Here is a 12,429-nt window from a genome sequence, read left to right as displayed (position 1 = left end):
TTCTCTGCTCTACAATATTTGCCTGTATGAAAGTTCAGGTTTCAAAGAGCTAAGATAGACCAAATTAATTATTTCAGGGAATGAGATGAGAACATTAATGGATAGAACTGAATTCTTGCACAGTATCTTGCCCTTTGCAAAAGTCTATTTCTCGTCTCAATTGTTCCTCTAAACAAAAAGGTGAGAAAAAGACACTGGTGCAGGTTAAGTAGGTAGCGCTATGGATCCTGGACAGCAAAAGGCTGAAATGGGTTGAGGACTTCCATCAAGGAACCCCGTTTGGTCCTAAAACCAGTCCCTGTCTCATGGCCTTATAGGGACAGTACCGATAAAAATGAAAAAGACAAACAAAAAAACGTCATGGCCTTATAAACACAGAGATTTATGTTACTGGGTTCTGAAATGTTTGTTTTTGTAAGCCCAGAAAAATAAAGTGTCCTTACTATTTAAAGGTAGGAAAACCACTGATTTTGTTTTCTCTAATGAATTATAAACTTTGCCATAGTCTATTCCAAAAGAATACCACCTGAGATTCATGAGAATTTAAGCTCACCACTTTCTTTAACTGATTATACAATTTTAAGTAAGCATGGGAGTATTTGGGGGTACCAGTGACAGAACAGAAGTGTACAAAGACCAATGAGCATTATGCAACTATGTCACTTTTTTCTTCAAATTTACCCTAAAAAAATACAATATATATATATATATACTATATATGCTATATACATAAGTGTATTACATATTATATTTATGTATTATGTAATATATATGTATGCCTCTCCACTTAGTCATTTTTGATAATCACTCAGGCAGTTCATTGGAGAACATAAGAACTTTGGGATTAAGCCATAGAAGAGTGCTTATCAAAGAGCTATCAAGTAATCAGTAAGATTTTACAGCACAGGCCTCAACTTAAGGCTCTGTAGAAGCAAATGTAAATACAGAGCCTATAATTGACTAATAATGACCCAGTATTCCCATGCTCTCTATCACTTTTTTTTCCAATTCTCTATGAAACAATTTTAAACAACTGTAGCAACTCAGGAGCTCCCTGCAGGTACCCTGAAACACTGAAATGGAGCCTATAACTTTTCACCGTAGGGAAAAAATAAGACTGCTTTTATGGAGAGTTCCAACACGTCACCAAGCCTACAGGGAGTAATTCAGTATGCAACTCTTCTATTGATAAAAGCTGTTTTCTTTTTAAAAGACCACTGACCAGTGTAGCACAGTGCCTAGCATACTACAGTATAGTTTACTATTGGTTTAGGATGGGGCCACACTACACATTGTGGAAGGAAATCAGCCATTTTTCTATGGTATTATGACCAAAATCATGTGACTTTCTTCTTAAATTATGAAAACATGCAGTTGCCACATTTTTTCAAGCCAAAATGAATTCTGAGGTGTTAGGGACTGTCGAGGAATGATGCAAAATAAATAAATTTTTAAAAAGACAGTTTTGTTACAACGTGATACTAAGGCATCAAAATTAGGAGTGGAATCAAGTTTTGGAGCAGGAATTCACAGGAAGAGAGCTTCATTATCTGGCCAAGTTACACAAATCAAGTATCCATAAATCTGGGGTTTGACTAGAAGAGGGCTGCTCACAGACTCATGTTAATTTTCTAAAACGTTTAGAATAACTAGATAATAATACCTTCCCATCTAATCATACCTGAGTCCCACAAGCCTAGTCTTTTCTGTTATAATTTTGTTTGTGTGTGGACATTAAAGTCAGATTCAACAAATATTCATATTATCTATTATGACCAAGAAGTAAAACTATAGTTTTAAGAAAAATTATCTGCCATTGTATTGTGACTTGACAACTTTTCCACTATTAGACAAAAACAATTTAAATTAGTTCTGGCAGATTTGAGACTTGGCACTTCAAAATATGAATAACAAATGTAAAAGCATGGAAATGGCATTATTATTACGTTTTAAGAGGATAATATACCTTTAAAGGGTGCCAGTGATTTCTCTGCATACTGTAACCAACCGCACCCAATCAATTCAGAAAATGGCATGCACCACATACATGTACTAAGGTAAATTCCATTCCACCAACATAAGGCTTCTTACCCAAGTCTCTATTTCTTAGCAGGACCAGGGGGCTAGATATCATCTTTACACTTCATAATCTGTTCCCAATTGTGAAAACAGACTACAACACAGAGACATTTCCAGGAGTTCTCTGAAATCTGGCAGGATGCTGAAGTCAGATTCAGCATTAAGGTCACTTCCTGACCATGTCTTGCACCAAAGCTGGGGAATAGTCAGTGGTCTCCTAACCTAGTCCATTTGGCCTTTAATTCCCAATAACTTTACCTCTGCATCATATGCTCTTGCGAACTGTGGACATGTGGAATGAAGAAATGGAAATGTTTCCTATGATTTGAATGAATATTCAGGGCTTTCACTAAACAGTGTTTAATGGCACTCTATTCTTAGAGTTTTTAAATAGCTGAATATTCAGATATGTACATGCCTTCTATTTTCCTTTATTCAAGGGTCCTCAATTCCCAATCTCTTTGAATTCTTTAACGTATTTTTAAACAATTATTCTTCAAGTGATATTTTATGAGGCTGGATGCTAAACTTTGAGCTAATAATTAAATTTAGTTTCTTTTTGATGGTAATTTAATAAGCATTTCATTTTTCAACCTTCTTACTCAATTACTTACTTTTTTTTAAAAGACTAATTTTTAGATTAATTTTAGCTTCATGGCAAAATTGAGAGGAAAGATCAGAGATTCCCTATATATATCCTTTCTCCACATACACAGAGCTCCCATGCACACCCCTGCATCAACATCTCCCACTAGAGAGGTACGTTTGGTACAGTCAATGGACCTACTTTAATACACTGTTATCATTCAGGCCCTGTAGTTTACAGTGGGGCTCATTCTCAATGGTACACAAGCTGTGGGTCTGGATAAATGTACAGCATCTTGCGTCCACCATTGTAATATGGTACAGTATCATTTCAATGCCACGAAAATCATCTGTGTTCTGCCTTCCAGCTACTAATTTCTATAAAATGTCTGTCAGGCATAGTGTCCTGTCTGTAATTCCTGTTATTTGGGAGGCTGAAGCAGGAAGACTGAAAGTTCAACTCCAGCCTGGGTTATTTAGTGACTCAGCAAGACCCTATCTCAAAAGAAAATAAAAAGGGCTGGGGATATAGCTCAGTGGAAAGGCTCTGGGTTCAATCCCAGGTAATGGGCAGAAAAAAAGGGCTGTCAGTTAGTAGCTCCTAATCAGGGAGTTAATACTCTTACCTCTCTCCTTGGTAAATGGGCTTGCCTAATGTATTTCAAAAGTGTAATGTATTTCTTGTTATTTTTTGAAATGTTTTAACATCAGGGAGACCCCTGTGTCTCATCTCCCTCCATGAAAAGCCTTTGTGGCTCCACTGTACCTGTGACTTTGCCTCCATGTGATTTGGACCACATGGACAAAAGTTGCTTGCTGAATCCCAAACACACACACACACATCTGGACCACGCAGAAGCCATTATTCTAAATGCCAAACTGGGACCACAAAAAAGCTACAGTGCACTGGTATGCAGCCCTCCACCCGAGACAGACAAAGTCAATTCAGTTGCATTTTTCTTTCTTCTAGAGGAGTTTCTAACATTCAACATAACATTAAATTTTTGGCCTGTCTCTTTAACTTGAGAAATTGTAAAAACGATGACAGATGGTCCACAGAACTGACTTATGTCCTCTATTCTTCACTGAAGAAGGGAGCGAGCAGAAACTTTGAAAAAGGCAGAAGCTACAGCATGCAGGTCGCTATTAAAATTTTCTAGTGGCTCTTTGACCAGGCAGCACAGAACACTCAGGCTTCCTTTTCCAGGCAGTTTTTAAAAACCACCAGCACTGTTATAGCTCCACGGGTGATCACAGCCCCATGTTCAGTACCCTCTAGTCCCAACAAGGGCACTATGGATGCACCATCAGATCTAAGCCTCAGCAACCTCTGAAATGACTATTCTTCCCACCCCAATCTCCTGCCCTTGGCCCTAAAAATCTTTATGCAATAGGATAAACACTCGAGCTTACAGTTAATTGGAAACACTGCAAGAAAAGAGGAATGCTTAGGACAGCATGTCCACAAGAAAATAAATCACCCAGCATTGTTATTTAATGCATTGTGACATCATTTCCTCAAATTCAACAGAGATGACACCAATTCAAGCAATCTCCAGTATAAGGTTCCATTCAAATAACTCACAGATGTTTTATTCTGGCAAGAAAAAAAAACCTCCCAGCACAAAGGCTAAGGCAAGGGGCGGCCCTGCTCTGTGGCACATTTGCGGGAACCTCTCTCTCAGCTCTCAGCTGTATGCATTTCCATGTTGGCCCATGAGCCCCACTTTTATGCAGCTCAGAATAGGACAAAGGCCATCTCATCTCTCACTGACCAAGTAAGGCCAACATTTCACGCTTGGTGTTATTAACTTGGCTCATGACTACCAGTATTAAGCGCTGTAGGTCCATCTCAGAATCACAAGGCACTAATTTCCAAGTAGAAACAACTAATAGTCATGAAATGCTGATCTGAATAACCAGTCACAGTTTTTAAAAAGATGACCAAGGCTACAGTATCTTCATAGATACAGTTTTGGAAACAGACAAGTAGAGAAACTGGGGTAAAAAGGAACATACTGGGTCTCACTATATATCTAACCTTCAGTGATTCTGGGAACAACTAGAGGTCAAAAACTTACAGCAACCCAAATACACAATCAAAATCCAAAACATGTGATATTCCTGTACCAGGTTAGTCTCCAAATGCACTGTACCATGTAAGTCACATGGCAACCCTACTAGTGAAGTAGGTCAGATATTTACCGTTTGCATTCTGAAGGTAGGAGTGAGGTTCAGAGAAGCTGAATAATTTATCCCAAGTGAGAGAGCTCAAACCCCCATCTTCTGATTTCACATTTGGTGACCCCCTTAAAAATCATGCCATGATCGAGCAGAGTTTAAACTTTACCACCCTGAGAAACCAAGAAAGTCTACATTCTGTGAAACTGGAATGCCTGGAACCATAAAGGGCCCACCGAGGCATTCTGAAGTGTGCCATCATCAGCTGCTTCTCCGACCTTCCAGTCACCCCAGGAAGCTCACCATGGCACCGAGACTTTCAGTTGGCACCACAACTCATTCTCTCTCACTCTCCTTCTCTCTCCCTCCCTCCCTTCCTCTCTCTCTTTCTTTCCTTTTCTGATCCTATGATTGACCATCCATGAGCAGCCATTAAATACTGATGTGGCTCTAGATGGAGGTTAGACCTGTTCTCTCCTAGAGATGCACGGGATCCATTTGGGAAACTCTGGTCTTCTTAACTGTGACAGAACCAGGAAAGGGTATAGTAACATCAGATGCTCAAGGGCATGGGGCAGAGCCTCCAGCTACGCACTCAACTGGATTAAAGTAGTCAGGCGTGGAGGTATACTCCCACAGTCACAACAAGGAGGGAGGCCGAAGCAGAAGTATTGAAAGTTCAAGTCCTGCCTGGATGACTCAGCAAGATCTTGTCTCAAAATAGAATATAAGAGGGAGTAGGGTTCAGGGTAGAGTGCTCCTGAGTCTAAATCCTAGTAACCCCCTTCACACTCTAAATTAAAATAAGAAATATAGTTAATTTACAGTAAATGCTGTAAGAGTCAAGCAGGGGCCTGAGTACTTTATTAGACTCTCATTTAATCTCCTAATAATCTTACTAGTAGAGTTGAAATTATCCCATCCTTCAGATATGGAAAATAAGGTTCAGAGAGGGCAGTGGCTTACAAAAAATGTGACCTGTGTTTCACATTCCAGATGCTGAGATCTTAACCTAAACACAGTACTCCCTCTTCTGAGAAAAGAAGCCACTTAGATCCCTCCAAACTGAAAAGAATTAGCTAAAAGGCAAAATAATCTAGGTCTGTGTCCTGTGTGCATGTATGCGCATGCTCATGCACACATATACACACACACACACACACACACACACACACATGCACGTATACACACAAACAGTGTACCAAACCTGAAATGAGTAAGTTTACTTTCAGAAGAGAGATCCATTCTTCTAACAGAACACATGGCTGCACGGCCCATAACTTGGGTGGGCTGCCTCTGTAGGACAATGTACATTCACACCTATTTTTATTACCAACCCTAGGTCTCTACCAAATCCTCTAAAATGCATCCCAGGAGGCCGGGAGGGAGAAAAGTACACGCTGAGCCACAGGCTTCATCTCTCTCTCTCTCCTGTGCTCACAGGCAGGGGACAAAATGCTTACCAAGCACAAAGGGCAGTGTCCCCGAGCAGAAACTTGTGGTTTCTGGAAGGATGTGTGACACTATATCACACTGAGGTAAAACTTGCTTCTGATTCAGTTCACGTCTCTTAAAAAAAAAAAAAAATCCCACATTTCAGTGTAAGTTTTATCTCTATGGTTTCACGGAAGTTTTCAGTCAGGAACTGGGACAAGAAGTTAGGGTCTTATGCAGAATGTGATTTCTGTTTCTCTTCACAGTCAAGTGCCTCCCTGGCAGTACAGGAAGGGAACCCTTGGAGGTGGCACATAGAGGTGCCCACTGGGAGCCACCTTGGCCTTCCTCACATGGAGCTGTTCTGCAGGGTTCTAATGCCATCCTGGGCATTGTGTCTCACTGCTTCTTCCTTTAACCATCTTCGAAGTCAAATGAAAACAGTTGTAATGGCAGGCTTACTTTTATGATATCATAATCCTCATGTGTTAGTAAAAGAACGGTACTTGCCTAGGATTTCCCTAGGTTTTTTTTTTAATCTTTTTCTTTTTTGCTGCTGGATACATTCCAGCAAAAGCACACACATTTCCACCAGATTCTTTCTTCAATTTTTCTCTAGATTCCTTAGCCCAAGAAGCCTGGCAGAACCATCAGCCAGTGGAAAGTGTAACGATCTGTACAATGTTTTCATCAGTTGAATTTATTTAAAGAACTATCAATTTCTTTCAAGAATATCATCAGACTTTTAAAGGGGAATTTTAAAAGGGTATTTTTGGAAATAGTTAAAACTAGAAAGTAACTATTTAACTCCAGATTAAGAAAATTCAAACTACTTGACCCTCAATATGAATACTCTTCATCAAATAGTTTAAATTTCAAAACTGTCCTCTGGATTTAACTTAAATATCTACTTCAGTACCATCATTTGTCAACAAATTTGTTACTTTGTCCCCTAAAGTTGGTTGTACACAGGAATTTGAGAGACTGTTTTAACTGCTACAGTTGAAGTGGAACTTGTTCTTCTAAGGAAACCGAAGGTTAATGATTTTTGTCATATTGAGACTAAGACTTAACAATTGCTACAGTTGGCCTTTGTTGAGGTGGGTTTTTTCCCCTCTGGGCCTTTTGAGGTATTCAGAATAGGTGACAATGGCTTGCAGTTGAGAACATATGTAGAGAGACCCCTGTGGCTTATTGGGAAAAGTTGCTCCATGCTGGTTGGGTGTTTGGAAAAAAAAATACAACCAGAGTTCTTTTATGTTCTGCTAGTTAATGAATGCATGAATGTCAAAATGGGCCAATGGCCTATTCAGGGGCGAAGCCTTCGCAGCCCCCTTCTTTAAGAACACATCCTGAGATGCAAAATACATTTGCTTAACAAATTAAAATAATGAGATAATTCAATTAGCTTCTTTTTTAAAAAAAAAAAAAAGAAAGAAAAAAGGGTACATTGGGGATTATTGTAATACAAGAACAGGTCATACTGCACAAAAGGGAACAAACCAGTTTGAAATAATGTTAAAGAGACTAATAATGGAGGAATGCACATTGAATCATGCACTTGTAAAGAAATTTACATGAAATAATAATTTAGACTACATCTATTTTCGGTGAGCTCGAGCCAACATTTCACTTTGAAAGTTGAAATTAATTAAATGACAGAAAAATATAGTGGGACATCTCTATTTCCAAGGACTTCCTCAAGCCTGTTAGTGCATGTAAGAAAAGAAGTCTAAATTAACATGTCGCTAGTTAGGGGTCTGTATTCTTGGTTTCTGAGCTCAGAATTACAGCCGAGTAAATCTTCCAGCTCATTAAAGATTGGAAAGTAAAAGTTTTACAGGACTATCCTCATCAAAGTTACTGAACCTCTTCTCTGCTGTGGGCTTTAGAGTGGATGGAGAGAGAAAGCAGTCTGAGAGGGAAAGCCAGGAGAATTTCCTTAAAACACAGGGAGTATAGAGAAGACAGAGGGGATAAAGCCAGCAAGGACAGTAAGTAATGAAAGGGGCACGCTGTAAAAGAAGGTCACACAGAGGAGAGAAATAGAGCCCTTGGTGAAGAGTAGGAAAGAGGAAGGAAGGGAAAGGAGGACATGAGCTGGGACACAGCACGGCTCTGAAATGTCCCTGAGCAGAAGCTAAACAGAGAAGCGTCAGCAGGGAGCTTATAAATGTGGCAATGTGTCCCTCTCGCTGGAAAAACCGGGGGAAGAAACTGTCCGGAATTTAATGGAGTTGACCGTCTGGCCAGTGCAGAGGTAAACTGGACTTGAAATGCAGGCTTCCTGACTCCTGGGCTCGGGTTATTTAAGCCCTCTCTCCCTAACCAGTGACAGCCGCACAGTAAACATTTTGGTTGGGCAGAGACGTCCGCACAGAGCCCTTCCGTACATACAACTCCATGAAAACCCTTCTGGAGTGGGGATAAGTTCCTACAGTTGGTTTGTAGTACAGAAGAACCACAGGGGTGCAGGAATCATTGGCCAGCCACAATGCCCAGCCTGTGGCCACTGTGCTGGAGACACGGTCCTGGACAGGGGATAGGTGAGGCACTACAAGGACAGAAGTCCAGCAAGGAGCCCCGATCCTTCCACATGACAGTCAACGCACGGAATAGGGCCGAAGTCTGCTCTGTCTGGAAAGGACTGGGGCACAGGGAGTACGAAAAACAAGTAGACTTCTCCCAGTCCCCGCTGAGTGTATGGATAGAAGATGCTGCGAGATTTCTAGGCAACTACTAAAGACAGTAATGATTTTAGCAAAGTTGTCATAATGCCGTGGAAAACACCAGCTGAGAGGCTCAGGAGGGTTAGGTCCTGGACTCAGTTTGACCTTCAGCTAGTTGCCTCCCTTTCTGGATTTCAGTTTGCTCATCTGTAAACACAGCAGCTAAATTTCCCAAAGTGCTGCTTATTCTGCAGCATGGCTTTTGCTGAGAGAGAGGCTGAATACACAGGCAGATGTCTGTTTGCAAAGCAACTGCTGGGACTCTTCATTTTCAACCAAGAAAGGCTGGGCAGGCGAGAACGGAGTAAGGCGCCTGAGCAGGTGAGCCAGGCAGGAGAAGCAGGTGGCCTGCCCTTCGCAGCAACACTGCCTGTGCTGCTTGCTACTCTAACCAAACCAACCTCGGGGTAAAAATGAGAAACTCCTCCCCTCACACTCACTCGACTTCCAAATTAAAAACATTTTACAGGTTAGTAAATCTCCAGCTGAGGTGATGTAGCAGCGAACAGCTGTGAAGTAATTTTGATAATGATGAGAATAATAACCACATGGCAAGGTTCAGGGCTTTGCTCTTGCGGCTTCAGTGCTCTTGAATAGATAAAAGTGATTAAATACTCCTGATTATCCCTGACCAATATGTAATGGATTTACAGCCCTTTCAATTAGTCAGTATTTGCTTAGGACTCATTATTTTGTCTTTGGTTAAGTAATCAGCCCAGAGACCGCATGTTCTGTCTAATTCCTCTGAGCCGAGTCGGTGCAGGGCCCTGACCTTTGAAATGGCCATAGCTCCTAGGCAAGAATAACCACCATCACGGCCGCCTTGTCTTTCTCCCAGCTAATCCTGACACCACAGGTCTGATCGATACACCTTAGTTTGCTACTAATGTCCTTACATTGAGATGGCCGATTTAGGAATGTGAATCTATCACTTATCCCTCCCCACCGCCACGCCACCCTTTGGCCTCGGTAGCTTTGTGGGAAGAGCAAGTCTGCAGCCACCATCATAAATAAAAGTGGAACCTTGTCCTGGACTCACGACACTGTAACTAATGTCATTCAGCATGGCGACACACAAGTCGGATAATCAAAGGAGACCTTCAGCTTCCCATGTGTCACTATTTTTTAAGCATTAGTCTAAACAGAATGGCCTGAAAACAATATTATGGCAAGAAACATCCTCTGAAATTTCTACCATTTTCCCAGAAGATCCAAATGGACAGTAAAATAGAGGCATAACTAGTTTCTCTGTAAAAATATATTGTCATTTTTTGGTCACAAGTCTTAAAGTCAACAGTATGTACCAACACATAAAACTGATTGCATAAAGAAGGATAACGATAAATTGTTACATTAAAAATGCTGCTCATCATTAATCCCTTCCCCAGAAGTAAACAGGGTTAACTTTTAAGGTAACGGACTTGAAAATGGGTGAAAAATAATCTGAATTTCTACTTTCCAAATAAGGACCTTATAGCACCCATGACCTCTTTATTTGTCAAAGGAACCCATGGTGTGTTTGCAAACTGCTTCAAGGAGGAAAGTTGCACCTGATGCTGAGGGCTGGAGCATGCATGTGGCAAGAGGCTTTTCCGTTTCTTAAAGGAGACAGCTTCCATTAATAGTGTAATCAGCAATGCTTATGAACTGTGAGCTCTTTACAGCAATGTCCTTTGGTTGTGGGTACATTATCTGAAATTGTTCTCACACATTTTAGCACAGATAACAAATTTACTTATACGTTCTGTTTTTAGTCCTAGGCCATTTTGAGTAAGGTCCTCTGCTGGTCTCGACATCCTGGATCTTTTTTGGATGGTAATAGCTGATAGAACCTCAACTGCTTTACTAGTTATCAGATTGCAAGAAAGAAAACAAGCATCTTGTTATTTTTTTAATCGGAGTCTAACTTGCTAGGAGAACTTAGCAAAACAAGAAAAACCATTTCTCTTTCATCTTGACTTACTGTGAGATGCTGGAACAGCCATGCTCTCATGATATTTGTTGCTACTTTGGGGAAAATGCCTCTTTTCTTCTGGCGTTTTTTGTCCTTGTCTGGATCGTCATCGTCACCTGTACCAGGTGAAGCTACACTGTTGTCTAAACCATCCCCTGATAAAAAGAAAGGAAGACGTGTTAGAGGAAACATAGCAAGAGTGCCAACAACAGTGTAGCTAATGATGAGCTTGGCTAAGCCTGTTGAAAGAAATCCATTAAGCGGGTATATGCTCTTTCATTAAAGTATAATTGGAGACACAAATATGTAAAAGACAAAATTAAACCAGGCCTCTTCAAATGTTAATTTTGTGTGTCTCACACTTGCCCATATCATTAATTCAATTATAATTGTGTCCTTGACACAGTGTAGTAGCTCTTTGTCAATTATGGAATCCAATGTGGGAAAAGCGCCATCAGAAAACCCATTCAGTGGCAATCCGTCCCCACGCCCATGGTGCACACACACTGTAGGATAATCAAGTTAAATGTACTGTAGTCTATATATTCTAGGCTGCCTGCATAGGTGACAGTAACTGTGTCACTGTTGATTGCACATAACACACTGCCTGCTCAGCCCCTCCTGGATTCTGTCACCTCCTGAGCACGCATTCGCATACTCCTGGCGAGACCCTGCACTCAGCATTTGCATGACGTGAAAACTTTTAGCTCTCCGCACTGCTGATCATTATCATGGGGGGGGGGTATATCACATCAAGGTAGGGCACTCACTTAATCAGAAGTTTCTATCAACATCTTTCTCTTCTGTGCTTTTCTCTGGCATTAATTGTGCATTAGCAAAAATCATTTACTTTTAACAGTCATAGTTATTTTTTCTTGCCCTCCGGCAAAAATGCCTTGAAAGCCTGCCTAGAGGGCATCTAAATTATGTATCTAAAAAACTCTTCTGGCAAGGCATTGCAGGACCCCTACTTTCTTAAAATTCATACGAGCACGTCTTCCTGTTTTTGGGAAGGCATCAATCAAGACCAGCAATATATGCCACATCCCTACATTAATATTTGAACTAATAACTTTAAAAAAAGGAAAGAAACAAGATCCGACTTGTGGCATAATCAAATGCAAAATAAATGAAGAATTCGGGGACAGCACTGGGGCTTTATAGATGGCTGTGTTTTTCTTGCACATCATTAGCCTGAAGCCACACGAAAGAGGAAAACAGAGAAGTGGAGAGTTTATGCTCCCTGCTGGTGTTTAAGAAGCTGGGGTCCTGGAAGAACATCTGGGAATTGCACTGAGATGGGGGTTTTTGTAATTTAAGAATAGACATTCATTAGCAGTAAATGCCATAAATCCCATGCTAAGTAAAAACCTTGTCTAAGAAAGCCTAAAACAATAAACTCCGTGCTCAATGTAGCCTGAGCGGGATGCTCTGTAGCTTCCCAAGGAATGCTACAGATCCACCAGC

General features: G+C 40.8%; 1 protein-coding gene across 7 annotated transcripts in view; it reads right to left on the bottom strand.

Annotated features, from left to right (window-relative positions):
* Meis2 (Meis homeobox 2) overlaps nt 1–12,429 on the bottom strand; it is a 202,205-nt gene that overhangs the window by 130,296 nt on the left and 59,480 nt on the right. For all 7 annotated transcript variants that reach the window (XM_063250305.1, XM_003475671.5, XM_003475673.5 and 4 more), the window contains one exon: nt 10,972–11,117. In XM_063250305.1, the coding sequence (XP_063106375.1) occupies nt 10,972–11,117 (146 nt within the window). The remainder of the gene's footprint in view (nt 1–10,971; nt 11,118–12,429) is intronic.

The sequence above is a fragment of the Cavia porcellus genome, unplaced genomic scaffold (genome assembly GCF_034190915.1).
Source record: "Cavia porcellus strain 051 isolate PalLab524CR breed Dunkin Hartley unplaced genomic scaffold, mCavPor4.1 scaffold_6, whole genome shotgun sequence".
NCBI classification, from domain to species: Eukaryota; Metazoa; Chordata; class Mammalia; order Rodentia; family Caviidae; genus Cavia; species Cavia porcellus.
This window is presented reverse-complemented; position numbering and strand designations above follow the sequence as displayed.